Source organism: Anarrhichthys ocellatus, unplaced genomic scaffold (assembly GCF_004355925.1).
Source record: "Anarrhichthys ocellatus isolate YVR2014 unplaced genomic scaffold, GSC_Weel_1.0 scaffold243, whole genome shotgun sequence".
NCBI classification, from domain to species: domain Eukaryota; kingdom Metazoa; phylum Chordata; class Actinopteri; order Perciformes; family Anarhichadidae; genus Anarrhichthys; species Anarrhichthys ocellatus.
This window is the reverse complement of record NW_022280273.1, coordinates 44,109-65,422: the sequence shown is the minus strand read 5'-3', so window position 1 is coordinate 65,422 and position 21,314 is coordinate 44,109. Positions and strand designations below refer to the sequence as shown.

The 21,314-nt window shown below is 46.0% G+C and overlaps 1 protein-coding gene and 1 non-coding gene across 2 annotated transcripts; one reads left to right on the top strand and one right to left on the bottom strand.

Moving 5' to 3' along the window:
* Positions 1-329: 329 nt before the first annotated feature.
* LOC116401079 (U5 spliceosomal RNA) lies at positions 330-446 on the bottom strand. The gene has a single exon (XR_004213967.1). It is a non-coding gene; the product is annotated as a U5 spliceosomal RNA (small nuclear RNA).
* A 2,528-nt stretch (positions 447-2,974) lies between these two features.
* LOC116401075 (uncharacterized) lies at positions 2,975-8,564 on the top strand. Its single transcript, XM_031879294.1, has 3 exons — positions 2,975-3,846; positions 8,164-8,271; positions 8,436-8,564. Exons 1-3 carry the CDS (start codon positions 2,975-2,977, stop codon positions 8,536-8,538), a joined length of 1,083 nt encoding a protein of 360 aa, XP_031735154.1. The 3' UTR covers positions 8,539-8,564.
* The last annotated feature ends 12,750 nt before the right edge of the window (positions 8,565-21,314 follow it).

The window sequence follows — 21,314 nt, the reverse complement described above, 5'->3', positions numbered from 1 at the left end:
TTGTCTTCTTCCGTGGTTGCCTGGAATCGTAGTGTGTCTCAGCCCGACCCTTGGGATTGACTGCTCTTTTTGGCCCCTTGCGGCCATTGCTGTCTCGTTGTTAACTCTCTCTGTGCTGTATCTTTCTGCAACACCACTTGATCTTAGCCAAAAGGTCGAGAAGCGATGAGCCCCAACTCTTTGCTTCCCGAGTCAACCTCCTGTCATGTTTCTCCCTTGTCATGGTGCAGTTCTTTCCGAGGGGCATAGCAGTGGCTGCTGCTTGGCACACCCATCCAAGCACCACGGTCTAGTCAAGGACAGCTTTCTTACTTTTCACAAGTGTACAAGGCTCAGCCAAATGGCAAAGCCTGCTAAAAATAGGTTGAACTCATTGGTGTTCCTCTCCACGGAAGTCTTTAGTAAAAGGCGAAAGACTTGTGCATTATGAAGAGAAACGAAAGTAAGAACAGCAATCTTGTCAAGAGCAGCTGAAGTCCCTAGTTGTACCAGTCAAAACGCTCATGGTAAGCCTAAGTTGACGTACCCTGTTCCAAATCTGAAGCCACACCCATTCCCATACCCCTACCCACATCTTAAAGAGGATGAAAGAATACACCAAGTATAACTAATGCAAGCAAAATTGAACAGCTGTTACAGAGAAGTACACTTAGTAAGTGTCTTTTGCAGCCATTGAGACAGTTCTTAGAATTTGTGAAAGTTGGTTTAATACTCTCTCGTAAGTTGTTGTGGCCGAGTGGTTAAGGCGATGGACTAGAAATCCACAAATTGACACAAATTGTGGTTCTTTTACCTTTCCTCAAATCACCACTCTTTTTCCACAATGGCAGACCCCTGGTGTCCAAGGCTCTCCGCGAGGCGGGTTTGACGACACTGGGGGGAGTCTGTGGGAGAAGGGGTGAGATGGGTTTTGACAGTGGGAAAACACTGGCGGCCTTGAATAGGGCTGGAGTGGTTTTCAAGAAAAAACAGATAATTGAAATAGGGATGAGAATTAATAACAGTATATGCGACAAATGGCAAACACTGAAGCACCACAGCAGCAAGATGCAGGGCGATGCTGTGAATTTCCTCCTGTGCCACGGTGGAAAAACTATCCCGGTTACACAAATAAAGACAAAAGTAATTTACAGCACTCTAATCAAAAAACCGGCGGCAGTAGCTTTTCCCCAAAAAAAGATCCAAACAATTTGGGGTAACTTAAAAATTTCTTTTATCCCACATTCGGTATTCAATACGGATTTCAAACTAAGGCACAGGAGGTTCTTTACTGCCATCGTCCTGCATCAGATATACAAAACCAAATTTGAAAGGACGTGTGTGGTGTGTGGGCAAGAGGACGAGAACCTAGAACACCTCATACTTGAATGTCCAGCCCTAACAAATTTACAGGAAAATGTGCGTGATCTGTTGAGCACCCATTGCGGTGCTGACAGTGAGAGTCTGAAAGATTGGGAATGGGTATGGCTGTTTGGCATACCCAGAAAGGGTAAGGGTGGGACGGATGCTCCGATGAACGCGCTCCTCGCTTTTGCCAGGCATGCAGCAGTCCTAAGGAGGAATTTTGCAATTTTCGAGGGAAAGGTGGTAAACGTTCTAGAACTGTAAAAAAACCTGTTGAAGGCACACTTGGGACTGCTGCATGCCTGCAGGGAGGAGTGGTTCGAGGAGTATTTTTTAAATAGAATATCCCTGTGCAGGTATGCAGAAGGTGAGGGGCTTAGTTTTAATTTCTGAAATGACAGTAAAGTACGGTATTATCCTTTTTGGTTTCCTTTGTTGGGTTTTTTCCTTGTTACTAGGGTTAATGAATGTATGGTGTGCATAGTTTCTGGGGTTAAAATAAAGGGTAAATGTTTATTCTCTTTAGGTATTTGTTTGGTTTTCTGAAACATGTTTTTTGGTGAGGTTTAATTTTATAGATATGGGAATGTAAAAGTTTAGTAAGGAGAATACTATAAGGAAAATTATCTTTTGGGCTTGACAAATGTTTGGTTTGTAATTTGTATATATATATATTTGAAAAACTGTATAATTATGTGAAAAAAATAAAAAATGTATTTTGTATTTTTGATAATACAAAATACATTTTTTATTTTTAAAAAAAATCGCTTGTTTTTGTGCTCCGGCTTTTCTCCCAACTCTACTCGTTTTTCTTTCATGCCCTGAGTGGATTTTTTTGTTTGTCGTGTGTTTGTTCATTCTAGTACCCACGACAGTGTTTTACTGTTCGGGGGGAAGTGTTTAATTCCGTTGTTTTGCCGTGTTTTTTGCCTGTTTTACAATTGTGACAAGGACTGGATTATCGACAACCGACACCGCTACTCCCACACTGATTGTGGAGAAGAACGCGGCCCCAGCTGGAGCAGTAGTGAACAGCTTGGTGCTAGCTGTGCGGAAAGATCTGGAGAGTGCAGCAAACAAAGAGGTAGAAAAAACAAAGGATGTACACAAAATGAAGAGGCTGACTGTTAACGTTGAGCTGGAGGGAGGGGAGAATATGACTGCAATGGGCCTGATAACACAGGTACAGAAGCAGTGTGGGGCGTTGCTGGCGTGTAGAGCGATCACGCCACCAAATATGAACTAACAATGGCCAACTCAGTGGCGAAGGACAAACTGATGGAGGGTTTCAGGGAGGGTGATACACGGGTGCACGCTAGTGAGCTGGCCAACAATGAACTGATCGTCTCATTTCTGAACTTGCCGTTCTACATCACGGATGAGAACATTATAGGGAAGCTGAACAGCTGGGGAGTAACAGCGATTTCCCCGATTAGAAGGAGAATGTGGCCTGGCTCGAGAGTAACGGACGGAACCAGGTTCCTGAGAGTCCGGTTCACAGACCGCGTGCAGTCCCTGCCATACTCGACCAAGTTTGCTACGGTAGTGGGTTTTGAATACTTTAGGGTATTACAAGACGGACAGGCAAAATTTGCAGGGGCTGCATGCAGCCGGGTTAGATTCTAAGAGAATGCCCGGAGTTTCTGTGGTGAACAAGGCCACATTGCCAGGGAGTGTGCCCAGAAACACAGACAAAAGTGCGGGAAATGTAAAAAGACTGGATAACTGTACCTGTGTGGGGGAGCTGGTGGTGGAGGAGGAGAAGGAGACGGAGGAGGAGGAGCTGATCGACCTGCACAGCTCTGCTGATAGCTCTGTCTCCGGAGCTGACGAGGAACGGTCCCAGATGGACGAGGAGGAGGCTGGAGGCAACTACTACGATGTGCAGCCTGAGCCTGGGACAGACCTGCTGACGGGTGGAGAGCTGACGGACCTCAGCGCTGGGCTGACGCCAGGTCAGGTGAGCAGAGCAGCGGAGGAGCCAGTGACAGCGGTGGGAGTGGTGCCAGTCCCGGTGTTGATTGCTGATGACGTGGGGAGGCCGGTGGCGACGCCGGGGGTGTCTGATCGAGAGAGAGTCGGGGCGAGAGCCACTGACGAGGAGGCAGCAGGAGCAGAGAAGGAGCCAGAGGCTACAGCCGTGCAGACGACGGTGCCAGAGATTCTGATGCCAGCAACGGTGCAGACGCTGGTGAGAGGCAGGCTGCAGTCTGCGTCGAGGCTGAGAAACCAGGCCCTGGCCGTGATGGAAGAGAGCCAGAGACTTGGAGCCACGGCGAAAGGAAAATGCGTCTCGAGGGTGACGGGTCCGGCGACCGTGACCCGAGAGAGGATTGCTATTGCAATGGCGCATGGAGTGCCACTGGAGGCCTACAATGTACAAAGCGGAGGGGAGGGTTTCGCCCCCTCGCTGTTGGCAGAGCCGATGTCGGGCTCGGATGATGCCTGCCAGCCAGAGAAGAGTACGCAGAAGAGACCTAGTGTTGCACCAAAAAAAGACAGGTAAGAAGCTAAGGGGGATGCTCAGAAGCAGGTTTTGATGCTGACTGAAACATTTGCTAGCTTCGCCTGTTTAGCCTTCTTCATGGCGCTATCTTCCCTCTCCATATTTTCTTTAAATGTGAATGGGTGCAAAAGCCAGGCAAAAATAGAGGCAGTGTTAAATAAATGTAAGTCCTTGGACATAGTATGTTTGCAAGAAACTGGCTGGGACACTGAAACAATAAAACGGGTGAAAAAACTGTGGAGAGGGGAGATTTACTCCCAGGTGGGAACTGGGAGAGCGCGGGGAGTGGTAGTCCTACTTAGCGTAAGGCTAATAGGACTGAGCAAGTGTATCTATGGAGCGGAGGATGGCAGATGCATCGGACTAGAAATTCTGTACAAGAATGTGTTGTAAATGTCCATGCGCCGAACATAGAGGAGGAGAGGAGAGACTTTTTCAGTAGCTTAAACAAATGGGTCACAAACAAGACAGTGCTGCTGGGTGACTTCAACATCACGCTCAGCAGTAGTGACAATGCCCATAATAAGTTTAAGAATGATACGAGCAGAAACAAACTGAAGGAAATAATGACTTTGAAAAACTTGGTGGACGTGTGGCAGGTGTTCATTCCGGGGGTGAGAGCCTATTCCAGGAGGCAGGTGGTCTTGGGGACTCTCAAACAGTCCCGGATCGACCTTGCCCTGGCAGCCTCGGGGTTGATAAAAGAAATAGGGAAAATTGACTATACTTTTAATGTCTGGAGCGATCACGCTTTCCTGAGGGTAAACTTAGGAACGGACAAAAATAAAGAAGGCAAAGGGTACGTGGTGTTTAAACAACGGCCTTTTAGAGGATAAAATGTATAGAACTAAAATGGGAAAAATCCTTAAACAGTGTGTACAGGACATCCAGGTGGTGGAGGATAAGTTAACGTACTGGGAGGATGTAAAAAAAAGACTAAAAAAATCTACTATAAAACATAGTAAAGAGAAAAAATGGGAGGAAACAAGGGAGGAGAACAGAATAAATGAACTGTTAAATACTGAAATAAGAAAAATGGAAAATAATTAGAGCCTATGATAGTGCGAACTACGAGGCCCTAAAAATAGAACTGAACGAATAAGAGGTGCAAAGGGGCAGCCATCAGGAGTCGCTCCCATTACCTGCTTGAGGGTGAGAGGAGTACTGCATTCTTCCTGGGGCTGGAGAGAGTAGCTCAGGAAAGTCAGTTCATTGCCAAACTGAAGAGGGAGGACGGGAAGCCGGTGAGTGGGAGCAAGGAAATGTTGATGGTGGCTCAGGGCTTTTACAGGAAACTGTATCAGAAACAAAGCCCTGAGGAAGAGCAGATAAAAGCTATGACGAATCACATTAGCAAGAACATAAGTTGCGAGGAAAAATATCTGTGCGAACTCCCATTCACCGAGCGGAGTTTTATAGCAGTTTTTCTGAGCTGCTCTCTCCAATCCTTTTGCAAGTCTTTGAGGACATGGCCAGGAAGGGTGCAGTCTCCGACCACTTCTCAGAGGGAGTGATCACCCTGATTTTTAAAAAGAAAGGTGAAAAAGAGTGCTTGGGAAATTATCGGCCAATTAGTCTATTAAATCTAGACTACAAAGTGTTAGCCAAAGTCCTGGCTAGCAGGTTGAAAGGGGTTATCCCCAAGATAGTTTCGATAACACAGGCTTACAGCATACCGGGAAGGGACATAAATGACAATATAATAGTAGTGCAGAATTTAGTGAATAAAATGAATAAAGAGGGTGGGATTTTGGTAGGGATTGATTTAGAGAAAGCTTTTGATTGGGTGGAGCATAGTTTTTTGTGGGAGGTATTACGTAAATATGGGTTTGGGGATAATTTCATCAACTATATTAAATTAATGTACAAACAAGCCAAAAGTAAAATAAAACTGAACGGTTTTCTGTCTGAGTGGGTGGATCTGGAGAGGTCGATTAGACAGGGGTGTCCCCTATCGGCCATGCTGTACAGCCTAGTGGCCGAACCACTGACGCTTAGCATAACCAGTGATGCTGAGATTGTAGGAGTAAAAACTGAAGAGAGCAACGAAGTGAAAATCATACAGTACGCAGATGATATTAATGTTTTTCTAAAAAACAGCTCTTACTTGGACAAATGGAGAAAGTAAAAAAGTACGAGTGCGCATCTGGCGCTAAAGTGAACGTGAAAAAGTCTGAACTGATGGTGTTTTTGGAAAATGAAATTGACACAAGAAAATGGGGTTTTAATATTGTAACTGACGAGAGAAAGATTGGATAGGGAAAGATAGTGTAAAAGCCAGGGGCAGAAATTGGAACGGTGTAATAAAAAGTGTGAAAAATATATGCAACTTATGGCCAGCCATAAGAGGAAAGGTAATTGTATCCAACACTCTGGTACTGTCCAAACTTTTTCATATTTTGGGGTCCTGTGAGTTGCCGGATTGGGCTTTGAATAGCATCATATCCCTGTTTTTGTGGAAAGGGATGGGTAATATGATCGCTCGCAGGACGTTAATCGCTAAGAAGAGGGAGGGGGGCTTAGTTTGATTGACATAATTGCCAAAAGAGACGCGCTCCGGGTAAAACTGACTGTTTTTTGGATCAGAAGAAGCAGCACCCGTGGAGAGATGCTTTGGCCGGACTCCTGGCAGACTACGGCGAGGGAGGCGTGTACAATTTGTACGCTCTCTCTCCCAGAAATGTTTCAGGAGACTGGCCCGCGCTCTTTCACGAAGTACTGGAGGCTTGGGACAAATTTCTGCCCCACCTCAGACCTGACATACAACACAAGGGACATTTGATGCGATTACCTTTTCTGAACTCTCCTTTCTTCCTCCACAACGGCAGGCCCATTGTGTCCAAAGCTCTCCGCGAGGCGGGTCTGACGACGCTCGGGTCTGTCTGTGGAGAAGAAAGGAGTTTGTATTTTAATAAATGGAACACAATAGCGGGACTGAAGAGGTCGGGAAGCCTTACAAGGCGAAACTGATCGAGGAGATAGGGCTTAGCCTGTTTGAGGGTGTCCGCAGGGACTGGGGCTCGCTAAAGAAAACAGAGCAATGTGATGCAGGAGGATGCCGTAGACTTCTTCCTGTGTCTGGGCGCTAAAACATTCAATCTGGCAAGTATCAAAACAAAAATAATGGACATAATGGTGGCAAAAGTAGTTAAAAAACCCGTGGCAGAATCGAGGTGGTCGGCTGTTTTTCCAAGCAATGACGTAAGCACAATCTGGGGGAACCTTAGCGTTCCCGCCATCCCTCATTCTGTCTTCAATAATGACTTTAAGCTCAGACACAGGAGGATGTATACCAGCATCGTCCTGCATCAGATTCACAAGCTCCAGTTCCTGCGGACTTGTGCAGTCTGCGGTCAGGCAGACGAGGACTTTGAACATCTGGTCCTCGACTGTCCTGCCCTGAAACAATTTAGGCTGACGGTACATAACCTGCTGTGTTTTGTGTGCCTAGTAGAACTCAAGAAGCTGAAGGACTGGAAGTGGGTGTGGCTCTTCGGCCTGCCTAAACAGGACGGGGGAGGGGAAGGTGGTCCAGGCCAACACGATCCTCACTTTCGCCAGGCATGCAGTAGTCTTGAGACGCAACTTTGCACTTTTTGAGAAAAAGAGAGTAAGTGTGGATGCGCTTTTCACCAACCTGCTGAAGGCGCACTTGAGACTACTGCATGCCTGCCGGGAAGAGTGGTTCGAGGTGCTGTTTGTAAATAAAGTCAAATTGTGTAAATACGGAGAGGGAGGGGGGTTAGAGTTTAACTTTTGATTCGGTAGGATTATTTTGGGGTGTTTTGATTTAAATATCGTTTTGTGTGTGCATTTTTTGATTGTGATGATCAAAAGTGTGAAAATAAGTTGATTGTGTGATTTATCTATGGGGATTATTTTTTGTTTGTTTACATGATGTGTGTGTTTGTGAGTAAAAGTTGGTATTTGTCTGATGGAGTTATGGGGAGGTTTAATTTCATTTGTTTGTTGATTTATGGGTTGGGATAAGTGTTAAATGTGCTTGGATTTAGAGTTAGTATTCTTTTTGAAGGGGTTATTTTCTTACTGTTTGTGCAAAAAGTACAGATGATTATTATTGGGGATTATGTTTTCTTTATATTAGATCTGTGACTGTACGTAAAATTGGTACGTGTCTGTTTTGAGTTATGGGGAGGTTTAATCTCGTTGTTTTGATTAATGGGTTGGGTTAATTGTTAAATGTGTTTGGATTTATAGTTAATTTTAATTCTCAAGGGTTTATTTTTTATCTGTTGTGCTTGTGAAACTGGCATGTGTTTTTTTTGAAAAACGCATGGCAAAATGTTTTCCAGAGCCAGAGTGCATTGTGGGTCACACAGCTGCAGGTGCTCCTCCGACAAGGCACGCCTGTCTTTCTGCTCCGGCTTTTCTCCGTACTCTACTCGTTTTTCTTACATGCCGTGAGTGGCTTTCTTTGTTTGTCGTTTGATTGTTCATTCTCGTACCCCCGACAGTGTTTCACTGTTCAGGGGGGGGGGGGAAGTGTTTAATTCCGTCGTTTTGGCGTGTTTTTTGCCTGTTTTACAATTGTTTGTAAAAGAGCGCGTTTTTTTTTTTCTCCAAGATCATTGCTACACCTGTGCACCGAACCCTGCCTGGCACTACGACGACGAACACAGACGTCCCTGAAATGGCTGACAAAGACAGTACGACCCTGCTTGGATTAACGACAACCCGAATCAATATCCCCATACTGACGGCAAAAGATGGCATGACAAGGACTGGATTACCGACAACGAGCACAGAGATTCCCACACGGATTGTAGAGAGGAGCGAGGCCCCAGCTGAAACAGAGGTGAACAACCTGGTGGTAGCTGTGCGGAAAGAGTTGGAGAGTGCAGCGAGCAGAGCTGCAGAGAAAGTAAGGGACACGCATGAGATGAAGCGGCTGACAGTGAATGTTGAGCTGGAGGGTGGAGAAAATATGACTGCAATGGGACTGATCACGCAGGTACAGAAGCAGTGTGGGACGCTGCTGGCATGCAGAATAATATCGCTGCGCAAGTATGAACTGACAATGGCAAATCTGGCAGCAAAAGAAAAACTAATGGAGGGTTTCAGGGTGGGGGATACACGGGTTCATGCGAGTGAGATCGCAAACAACGAACTGGTCGTCTCCTTCCCGAACCTGCCTTTTTATATAACAGACGAGAGTATTCTGACAAAACTGGCTAACTGGGGAGTGACACCAATCTCCGCCATCAGAAGAAGAATGTGGCCTGGCTCATGAGTAACAGACGGTACAAGATTTCTGAGAGTCCGGTTTTTGGAGCACGTGCAGTCCCTGCCATACTCGACCAAGTTCGATACAGTAGTAGGGTCTGAATACTTTCGAGTACTGCACAATGGACAGGCAAAAATATGCAGGGGCTGCATGCAGCCGGGCCACATTCTCAGAGAATGCCCGGAGTTCCTGTGCCACAAATGTGGTGAGCAGGGCCACATTGCCAGAGAGTGCGCGATGAAACAGAGGCAAAAATGCAGAGTGTGTAAAAAGATGCTTGAAAACTGTGTGTGTGTGGGAGAGTTGGTGGTGGAGGAGGAGACGGGGACGGAGGAGGAGGAGCTGATCGACCTGCACAGCTCTGCTGATTCTTCTGTCGGAGAGCAGTCCCAGATGGGTGAGGAGGAGGCCGGTGGCAGCTGCGACGTGCGGCCCAAAGCGGAGCAGGACCGGCTGACGGGTGGAGAGACAGCAGACTTCAGCCCTGGCCTGACGACGGGACAGGCGTGGGTAGCAGTGGCGGAGCCAGTGACAGCAGGGGGAGTGGTGCCTATGCCGGAGACAACGACTGATAACGTGGAGAGGCCGGCGACGACGCCGGGGCAGACGGATCAGGAGAGAGCCAGGGCGCGAGCCACAGGAGAGGAGGCAGCAGGAGCGGAGAAGGAGCCAGAGACTACAGCCATGGAGAGGGTGGTGCCGGCGACTCCAGTCAGTGAACCTGTGTGGGAGAGGGGCAGGCTTCAGACTAGTGCGAGGCCGAGAGACCAGGTACAGGACAAACCAGGCGAGGTCCAGAGGGTGAGCTCCACCTCGAGGGGGCGGCGAGATTCGCTGATAAAGGAGCCGGTGGCTGGTGCACAGACGATGGTAGAGAGTTCAGTAGAGATGGGATCTTCTTTAGACGCATACGGTGCCTTCAGTGGCGGGGTTTGTAACTCCCCTCTGCCGCCCTCGGAGAACGCCTTGGACTCTGTTTCTTTCTCACCTCCTGCGGAGGCTGAAAATCCATGTCAGAGTGGTCTTGGGAGAAATGGGGGTACAAAGAGGAAAGGGGTGAAATGTAGAGGGGGAAGTAGTATGGGTTTTGGGAAAAATATGAGATGGGATAAAAATATAAAATTAAGTAAACATTAAAATTAAAATAAATGGGAGCTGAACTGAACAGGTAGATAGGTGATTGAGGTATTGTACCAAAAAAAGAGAAAAGTTGTGTAAATATGGGGAGGGAGGGGAGTTGGAGTTCAATCTTTGAAATGCTTAGCATATAGGTGGGATTAATTTGGGGTGTTCTGAAGTATTGTTTTATGTATGCATTTTGATTGAAAGGATTAAAATGTAAAAATAAGTATATCGCAAGAATGGCTAATTATCATTAAGGATTATTTTGTTGTTTACATTATGTCTGTGAGTGCGAGTAAAAAGTTGGTGTCTGTCTGTTTGAGTTACGGGGAGGTTTAATTTTGTTGATTTGATTTGTGGGCCAGGATAAGTGTTGAGTATTTTGAATTTAAAGTTAGTATTAGCTTGGAGGGTTTATTTTTTTATCTGTTGTGTTGGTGCAAATTGTCATTGCTTTTTTATTGAAAAGTTTATGGCAAAATGTTGAAATGTATAAATCTGTATTTTTGATAATAAAACAAAGACGAGCAGGCCCTGGAGAGTGAGGAAGAGGCAGATGACAGCAACGCGACTGTACCCGTGACCGGGCTACAGCTGCTGTCCGCTGTGGAGAGATTGGCTGCCAGTGCTGTGATGACACCGGAGCCTGCAGCCAGTGTGGTGATGGAGCCAGGGACGACAGCAGGTGTGGAGCGGGTGCCGGAGACGACATCGGGGGTTGAGGTGCTGCTGGAGACTCCACCAGAAAGACCTGATGAGGAAGGAGTCACCCCTCGAGCCAGTGGCGAGAGGAGGGCAGAGGTGGAGACGGTGCCAAGGACGACAACTGGAGCTGTGGGGGTGCCGGATGCTTCAGCGGACAGATCTGAACGGGTGGGAAGCAAGCTTCGGGCCAGCACGAGGTCAAGAGAGCGGATTCAAGACAAGCCGGACGAGAGCCAGAAGACGATTTCTGGTTTGGTACAACGGCGAGCCTTGCTGACTAAAGAGCTGGTGGTTGATGCGCAGGCGAGGGAGGCGGCTTTGGAGGCGATAGGATCCTCTATGGACGTCAGCGATGCCTTCAGCGGCGGGGCTGGTAGCGCCCCTCTGCTGTTGCCGGACCCTCCCTCAGACTCTGATTTTGATCCCCGGAAGATGCAAGAGGTCAGAAAGAGACAGGGTAGCGCTAGGAAAAATGGGAGTAGAGGGAGGAAGGGGCTGAAAAAATGAGATTAAGGATTAAGTGCATAGCTTTTTACCTATTTTCACTAGCCGCTCTTATGGCGTTTGACTCTCTAGCCCTTGTGTTTTTTAACACGAACGGTTTTAAAAGCCCAGTCAAAATTCAAGCAGTCTTGGATAAATACAAACATTATGACATGATTTGCTTGCAGGAAACAGGCTGGGACTTTAAACCAAGTGAAAAAACAGTGGAAGGGTGAGGTCTACTCCCAGGTGGGAACTGGGAGGACACGTAGAGTGGCTGTGCTACGGAGTGAAAAACTGAAGGGTAGTGTTTGTAATCCTAGGGTGAGGGGGTACTCCAGGAGACAGGTGGTTTTGGGCATTCTAAAGCAGTCTCGCATAGATCTAGCTTTAGTAGCCTCGGGGCTAATAAAAGAGGCGTCAGGAATAAAATATATTTTTAATACATGGAGTGACCATGCGTATGTGGAACTGAACTTGGGGACTGGTGTGGGAAGAAAAGGTAGGGGCACCTAGTGTTTTAATAATAGTTTCTTAGAAGATAAAACCTATAAAGAAAAAAGAAAAAAAACTCTAACGCAGTGTGCCCGTGATATCCCGTTTGTGGAGGACAAAATAGCATATTGGGAGGATGTAAAACTAAGAATTAAAAAAACTACGATAAGATATAAAGAAAAAAATGGGCGGAAAAAAGGGAGGAATACATTGTGAATGAAATGTTAAATAAAGAAATAGAAAAAATTGAAAAAGATAACACCCACAGTAGCGAAAGTTATATAAAGCGATATAAAAGTAAAATGGCAGAAATTGAAATAAAACGGTGCAAAGGAGCGGCTATTAGGAGTCGCTCCCAGTACTTACTGGAGGGAGAGAGGAGCACTGCTTTTTTCTTGGGTCTGGAGAGAGCAGCTCAGGAAAACCAATATATTGAAAAACTGAAAGTGGAGGATGGTCATATCGTGAGTGAGAAAAAAGAACTACCGACTATGACGCAGGATTTTTATAGCAATTTGTATAAAAAACAAAACCCTAATAAAAAACAGATGGAGCTTATGACTAGCCAAATTAAAAATCAATTAAGTAGTGCAGATAAACAATTTTGTGATCTCCCAATCACCAATCAGGAGATTGTGGTGGCGATAAAACGTTTTAAGAGCAGTAAAAGCCCGGGCTCTGATGGACTTACAGCAGAGTTCTTTGGTGGTTTTCCTGAGCTACTCTCTCCTATCCTGCTGAATGTGTTTCAGGATATGGCCCAGAAGAATGCAGTCTCTGAGCAGTTTTCTGAAGGGGTGATCACTTTAATCTTTAAAAACAAAGGGACGAGGGATAAATTGGAATACTACAGGCCTATCAGTCTTTTAAACACAGACTATAAAATTATGGCTAAGGTCCTGGCCGGTAGACTAAAGGAGGTCATTGCAACCATTGTGTCGGACACACAGTCCTACAGTATCCCGGAAAGGGATATTAATGATAATATCATAGCAATAAAAAATCTGGTAAATACAATGACCAAAGAGGGTGGGTGTTTGTTGGGGATTGATTTGGAGAAGGCTTTTGATCGGGTGGAGCATAGTTTTTTGTGGGAGTTATATAAATATATAACTATTATTATATAAATATGGGTTTGGGGAAAAATACATAAATTGGATAAAACTATTATACAAACAAGCAAAAAGCAAAATTAAAATAAATGGGAATTTCACTGAACAGGTAGAATTAGAGAGGTCGATTAGGCAAGGGTGCCCTCTGTCTGCTATGCTGTACAGCTTGGTGGCAGAGCCTCTGGCATTAAGTGTGGTAAATGATGCTAGCATTGAAGGAATCAAAACAGTAGGAAACAAGGAAGTTAAAATAATTCAATATGCGGATGACATTAACATCTTCTTAAAAAATAGTTAGTTTTTAGAAAGGACGATGTATAATATCAAAAACTATGAACTCGCATTCTAAATCTGAAATTATGGTGTTCTCAGAAAATAGAATTGACACAAACAAATGGGGTTTTATAGTTGTAACTGAAGAGAGAAAAATACTGGGTGTTTGGATAGGGAAAGATAGTGATAAAGCTAGGGACAGAAATTGGGCTGAAAAAATAAATAAAAAACTAAAAATATATGTAACCTGTGGCACGCCCGTGGGCTGAACATAAGAGGAAAGGTAATTGTGTTAAATGTTTTGGTTCTGTCCAAAATTAATCATATTTTGGGGACCTGTGAGTTGCCAGATTGGGCTTTAAATTCGTTAAATAGCGTCATATCCTCGTTTTTGTGGAAGGGGAAGGGTAATATCATCGCTCGCAGTACGTTAATTGCTAAAAAAAGGGAGGGGGGTTTAGATTTAATTGACAGTGCCAAAAGAGACGCGCTAAGGGCAAAACTAATAGGTCGTTTTGTGGATCAGAAGAGGCAGCATCCTTGGAGAGATGCCTTGGCTGGACTCCTGTCAGAGTACGGTGAGAGGGGTGTGTACAACTTGTACGCCCTCTCTCCCAGAAATGTTGCAGGAGGCTGGCCGGGGTTCTTTCGCGAGGTGCTGGAGGCTTGGGACAAGTTTCTGCCCCACCTCAGACCTGACGTTGAACACAAAGAGCATTTGATGCGGTTACCTTTTCTCAACTCTCCTTTTTTCCTTCACAAAGGTAGACCTATATTGTCCAAGGCCCTCTGCGAGGCGGGCCTGACGACACTTGGGGATGTCTGTGGAGGAGGGGGAGGGTTTTGTTTTGATAAAATAAAAACGCTGGTGGGTTTAAGGCGAGCAGGAGGGCCTTTTAAAACGAAACTGATTGTGGAGCTGGGTCACAGTATTTCAGAGAGTGTCCGTAGGGACTGGAGCACACTCAAAACCAAGAGGAATGTGATGCAGGGCGATGCTGTAAACTTCCTCCTGTGTCTAGGTGATAAAACAACAAATCTGGTCAACATAAAAACAAAAACAATATACGATATTCTGATGGTGAACCTCATAAAAAAACCCGTGGCAGAATCGAGGTGGTCGGCTGTTTTTCCAAACAATGACGTAAGCACAATCTGGGGGAACCTTAGTATTCCCGCCATCCCTCATTCTGTCTTCAATAACGACTTTAAGTTAAGGCACAGGAGGATGTATACCAGCATGGTCCTGCATCAGATTCACAAGCTCCTGTTCTTGCGGACCTGTGCAGTCTGTGGCCTGGCCGACGAGGATTTTGAGCATCTGGTCCTCCTCTGTCCGGCCCTGACGAAACTGAAAATGCTTGTTTTAAACTTGTTGTCTGCGCTGTGTCTCATAGAGAAAGAAAAGCTGAAGGACTGGAAGTGGGTATGGCTATTCGGCCTGCTCAAGAAGGACAGGGGAGGGAGGGTGGTGCAGGCGAACACACTCCTCTCTTTTGCCAGGCATGCAGTAGTCTTAAGGCGCAATTTCGCCCTCTTCGAGGGCAAAGAGGTAAACATCGAAGAGTTATTTAAAAACATGCTGAAGGCGCACTTGAGATCCTGAAGTTGATGATCAGGGAGTGCAAGGACACCTATAGGAGGAAGCTGGAGGACAAACTCCAGCAGAACAACGTGAAGGAGGTGTGGACGGGGATGAAGCAGATTACCGGCTTCAAGGTTGGAGGCAGACAACCAGGGGGCTCCCTGGAGAGGGCCAACGAGCTAAACTCTTTTTTCAATAGGTTTAGCTCAGAGCCCTCATCTGTCTCCTCCACACACCACACCTCCCAAACACCTCCCCCTCTGTCCCCCCTGGTGAGCTGCATGGACTCAGAGCTCTCCACTTCAAAGGGCTCTGCCACCACCGACACTACGACCCCCCCCCTCTCTGTGACGACTGGCCAGGTTAGGAGACAGCTGGAGAGACTCCACCAAGGCAAGGCTGCTGGACCTGATGGCATCAGCTCCAGGTCCTGCACCACCCATCTGTCTGTTGTCCTGCAACACCTATACAACCTGAGCCTGAAGCAGGAGGAAGTCCCGGTGCTGTGGAAGACGTCGTGCCTGGTTCCTGTACCTAAGAAGACGACACCATCTGGCCTCAATGACTACCGACCGTTTGCCCTCACATCTCATGTGATGAAGGTGCTGGAGAGGCTGGTCTTGGCCCACCTTCGACAGCAGGTGAAATCCTCACTGGACCCTCTGCAATTTGCATACCAGCCTCATGTGGGGGTGGACGATGCCATCATCTACCTGCTGCAACGAGCTCAGTCGCACCTGGACGGATCCGGTGGCTCTGTGAGAATCACTTTCTTTGATTTCTCCAATGCATTAAACACCATCCAACCAGTGCTGCTGAGTGAGAAGCTGCGGGTGGTGGGGGTTAACGCGTCCACCGTCTCCTGGATCACTGACTACCTCACGGGCAGACCACAGTTTGTCCGACTGGGCAGTGTGCTGTCTGATGGGGTGGTCAGTGATACTGGAGCCCCACAGGGAACTGTTCTGTCTCCCTTCCTGTTCACCTTGTACACCACTGACTTCCAGTACAACTGTGTCATGCCAGCTGCAGAAGTTTTCTGATGACTCTGCAGTGGTCGGGTGTATAAGGGACGGACGGGAGGAGGAGTACAGGGCAGTAGTGGATGACTTTGTGGAGTGGGCCGGTAGAAATCACCTGCGTCTGAACGTGGCCAAGACCAGAGAGATGGTGGTCGACTTCAGGAGGAAGACGTCGGCTCCACAACCGCTGAGATTTCAGGGAGAGGATGTGGACATGGTGCAGGAGTACAAGTACCTGGGTGTCTCCATCGACAGCAGACTGAACTGGAAGACCAACATTAACGCTGTGTACAAGAAGGGGATGAGTCGACTCTTTTTCTTGAGGAAACTTCGATCCTTCAACGTGTGCAGCAAGATGTTGGAGATGTTCTATCGGTCTGTTGTGGCCAGTGCACTTTACTTTGCCGTAGTCTGCTGGGGGAGCAGCATTGGAGCCGGAGACACCAACAGACTTAACAAACTGGTTAAGAAGGCCGGCTCCATCATTGGCTGCAAACAAGACAATCTGGAAGAGGTGGTGGAGAGGAGGTCACTGAAGAAACTATCATCCATATTGGATAACCCGGACCACCCTCTCCACCACCTACTGCAGGGACAGCGGAGCACTTTCTCCAACAGACTGATCCAGCTCCGCTGTCACAAGGACAGATCCAGGAGAACATTCCTTCCCTCTGCAATAACAGTTTACAATAGATCACCTATGGCCAAATCATCCTCCACATAATTACACACTGCTACACTGTTGTTTGCTGGGGTTGACTTTTGCACTACTGTTTTTCACCTAGTTAGTTAATTTAACACTTCTATTTCATTGTATATACTGTGCATTTTTGTTTTACCTTATATATTCTATATTCTGATATTTAATTTGTCCTACTCTGTTATTCTATTGTGCATTTTTTAATACTTAATATTTTTGGTTACTCTGCTACTTTGCTTCTTGGTGTGTCTTGCTGCTGTAACATACAAATTTGCCCCTGGGGATGAATAAAGTACCTATCTATCTATCTACTGCATGCCTGGAGAGAGGAGTGGTGTGAGCTATTATTTGTAAATAAAACAAAAAGTGTGTAAATATGGAGAGGGAGGGGGGTTGGAGTTTAATTTTTGAGGGTGTAGTATAGCTGGGGTTGTTTTGGGGTTGCTTTATTTTTTTGGAGGTAGTATAGTAGTGGGGTTAAATTAATATGGATTATGAGTGTGATTATGTACTTCTGGGGGTTTATTTTGATTTGGTTTTGTCTGATTTGTTTGTTTGTTTTGAGGGGTTATTTTGTTCTCTGTTGTATGTCTATTAACTTTTTTTCAAAAAAAAAAAAGTCTGTCATTTGAGTGTTGTAAAAAATGAAATGTTATTTTTGATAATAAAAAGAGAAAAAAAAATCGCGCCCGATCTCGTAAGCTAAGCAAGGTTGGGCCTGGTTAGTACTTGGATGGGAGACCGCCTGGGAATACCAGGTGCTGTAAGTTTTTTCACTTCTCTCTCCAAAAGGCAGAGGACACTGCTGCTTTTTCACTTGAGAAATATGTGAGAAAAAGGCAAGATTGAAGAGATGCATACAAAGATGTGGGTAACGGTAAAAAGGGAAAAGAGGATCAATCAATATAATATCAATATTTTCTTATTTTTGGAATGTTAATCAATGAACTGGTTTAGCCTCGTTAACGTTTTAAAATGTACCTACTGTTGTAGGTTTCAAAGAACTATTTGTTGGAGACAAACTTGCTTACGGCCACACCTCTATGAACTCTTTTCGAGCCAGAGTGCATTGTGGGTCAGTGCTGGAGTGATCCTCTGAGGAGGCAGGCTGCTTTTTTTTCCTCTTCCTCTTTTCTCTCTCCCTGTGTTTTCTTATGCCACAGAGAAGGGTTTTTTTTGGTTGATTTTGTGAGCAGTACCCCCGTCAGTTTTTACTGGTCAGGGGGAAGTATTTACTTTACGCTTTTTAGCGTTTTTTTTCCCCCCTGTTTTCTCATTTTGAGAGGGGTGGTTTTTTGTTTGCACTATGACGGACCTCCCTGCTTACCAGAGCCGGACCAGCCTACCGACTTACCAGAGCCGGACCAGCCTACCGACTACCCTGATGGATAATCCCAAAAACCTGGCAGAGAATGGAGAAAGAGTGAGTAACGTGGCTGACAAGAGGATTGAGGAGATTGATATGAGGAAGCTGACGTTAAAGGTGGAGCTGGACGTGGGAGACGGGCTGTCTGCAATGGAGCTGATTGCACATGTGCAGAGGCTGTGTGGGTCGTTGCTTGCGTGCAGAGTGATCAATCCCAGGAAATACGAACTGACAATGAATCATCCAAAGGGGAAAGAAAGGCTTATGGAGGGGTTCAAGGTGGGGACGACACGAGTGCACGCCAAAGAAATCACTAATGACGAGCTCGTGGTCTCTTTCCTAAACCTGCCTTACTACGTTAAAGACAGAGAAATTCTGGACAAACTGATGAACTGGGGAGTTTCGGCGATTTCCAACATAAGGAGAAGACTTTGGCCTGGCACAAAAGTGACGGACGGAACTTGTTTTGTGCGAGTTAAATTTAATGACCGTGTACAATTATTACCCTACTCTGCAAAGTTTGCCACAGCACTGGGCTTTGAGTTCTTTCGAGTCCTGCATGATGGGCAAATGAAAATTTGCAGGCTTTGTATGCAGCCGGGGCATATACAGCGAGAGTGCCCTGAATTCTCTTGTTTTACCTGTGGGAATCAGGGCCACTTTTCACGTGAGTGCCCGAGGAAAAATACTCCAAATTGTAAAAAATGCAATGAGACTCTGATAAACTGTGTGCTATGTTGAGGTGGATGTGGTGGAGGAGGAAGAGATGGAGGAGATGGAGGAGGAAGAGATGGAGGAGGAGGGGCTGCATAGCTCTGCAGATTCCTCCATTTCTGGGTCCGAGGGCGACCAAGAGCTGGAGACGGATGAGTCAGATGAGGCAGACGATGAGGACGTGGCTGTGCCTGAAACCGACCCGGAGCTACTGTCAGCGGTGGAGAGAAAGGTGGCCAGTGTTGAGCTGACGCCCGAGCCTGCAGCTGGAGCTGTGACGGAGCCAGGGAAGACAGCAGGTGTGGAGCTGACGCCGGCGACGACATCTGGGGCTGCAGTGCGGCTGAAGATTGCACCAGCAGGAGCGGCAACAGAAGGAGCCATCCCCTGAGCCAGTTGTGAGAGGGCGGTGGGTGCGGAGACGGTGCCAGAGACGCCAACTGACGAGACGGTGCAGCCAAGGGCTTCAGCCGGCAGATCTGAACGGGTGGAGAGCAAGATGCGTGCCAGCTCGATGCAGGGAGGGAGGACTCAAGAAAAGCCAGATGAGGTCCAGAAGACGAGTTCTGCCCCAGTACAACAACGAGCCTCGAGTACCAAAGAGCTGGTGGCTGATGTGCAGGCGAGGTCGGAGGGTCCGGTGGAGAAGGGGTCCTCGATGGATGTCAACGATGTCAGCAGCGACGAGGTGAGTTGCTCTCCTGTGTTGCTGCCGGACCTACCTTCAGACTCCAACATGGAGCTACAGGTACAGCAGGAAGCGAGAAAAAGGCCTGGTGGTCCTGCAAAGGATACGGGGAAAAAGAGGAAAGGACTGAAATGTAGAGGGGGGCATTTATAAGGCTGAGGATGGGAAATGTGAGGCCATAGTATAGCTGGGTTTGATTTGTTTTTGCCTTAGCTGTTTTCGTGTGTATTTTGGTCTTGTTATTTAAATGATTTTGTTCGTGAGTGTGTTTATACTTTTTGGGGTTTATATTTGTTTTCGATTGTCTTATATCTTGATGAATATTTTTTTCTGTCATTTACCTATGGGGAGGCTTAATTTTGTTGATTTGTTGTGGGTCTGGCTAAGTGTTAAGTGTAAAAATGAATTCATTTGTTTTGAGGGGATTATCCTATCGAGTTAAAAGGCGGTAAATGCAAAATAACTCTTCAAGAACCTGTTGAAGACTCATTTGGGGCTGCTGCATGCCTGCAGGGAGGAGTGTTTTGAGGACTTATTCATTAACAAAACTAAATTGTGTAAATATGTAGAGGGGGCTGGGCTAGGGTTTTAATTTTTGAGGGCTTAGTGTAGCTGGGTTTGGGTTCTTTTGCTGTGATTCAGGTTTCGTGTGATGTTTTTGGTTGTGTTTATTTAAATATGTATGTTTGTTGGGTGTGCATATAATGCTTGGGGCTAAATTTGCAGTTCTTGTATTTTGTTTTATTGTTATCAGGGCTTGTTTGTCTTATACTTCGGTAAACACCATTTTTTGATTCATGGGGAGGTTAAATTTTGTGGGTTTTGTTCTTCTGGGTTTGGCTAAATAATAAGTGTAAAAATAATTTAAGTTTGTTTTGGGGTTATCTTTGTTCTATGTTGTAAATAACAATTTTCTGAAAAATTGTGTGTGAAGTGTGAAAAATTAAATTATGAATTTTTGATAATAAAAGATAAAAAAAAAAAGGAAGCTAAGCAGAGTCGGGCCTGGTTAGTACTTGGACGGGAGACCGCCTGGGAATACCAGGTGCTGTAAGTTTTTTCACTTCTCTCTCCAAAAGGCAGAGGACACTGCTGATTATTCACTTGAGAAATAGGCAAGATTGAAGAAGAGATACATACAGATGTGGGTAACGATAAAAAGGGAAGAGAGAATATATCAATATTTTCATATTTTTGGAATGTTAATTAACGAACTGGTTTAGGTTCGTTAACGTTTTAAAATTGACCTACTGTTGTAGGTTTTAAAGAACTATGTGTTGGAGACAAACTTGCTTACGGCCATACCTCTCTGATCATTGCTGATTGAGAGACACCCGTGTGAGCAGTTGGATTGCTGAGCTCCAGAGCAAGCACTTTCTTCCTCCTCCTTTTTCTCTCTGCTTTAGTTTTCTTATGCGCTAAAAGATAGCCTTTTTCCTGAGTTTATTGTTTGGTTTAGTGTGTAGTACCCCCGTCAGTGTTACACTGATTGGGGGGAAGTTTTTTTCTCGCTTTTGAGAACTATCCCCCATGGTTTTTGACTGAGAGGGGCGCTTTCATTTTTTTCAAACATGACGGATTTACACGTGAACCAGACCCGGACCGAATTAATGACGACGAGCATGGATAACCCCAACAACCAGGCGGTGGAAGAAAGCAGAGACAGCCCACGAGCTGTCGAGAACAGGCAAGAGCAAGATTTAAAAAAACCTTACTGTGAATGTGGAGACGGAGGGAGGTGTTACGATGACCGCAATGGAGCTTATCAGCCATGTGCAGCGGCTGTGTGGAGCGATCCCTGCATGCCGGGTAATCAATCCAAAGCGATTTGAAATGACTATGAGCCATCCTAAAGGCAGGGACCGCCTGATGGAGGGCTTTAAAGTTGGCGAAACTAGGGTGCATGCGAAGGAGATTTCGAACGATGAGCTGGTAGTCTCTTTCCTCAACCTAC

Bases quoted from the DNA above. Each gene is read 5' to 3' on its own strand.
- LOC116401075 (XM_031879294.1), top strand. From the start codon at position 2,975: ATGCCCGGAGTTTCTGTGGTGAACAAGGCCACATTGCCAGGGAGTGTG. The intron at 3,847-8,163 runs GTAAGAAGCTAA...AATGTTTTCCAG, and splicing joins GTTGCACCAAAAAAAGACAG to AGCCAGAGTGCATTGTGGGT. The intron at 8,272-8,435 runs GTGAGTGGCTTT...TTTTTCTCCAAG, and splicing joins ACTCGTTTTTCTTACATGCC to ATCATTGCTACACCTGTGCA.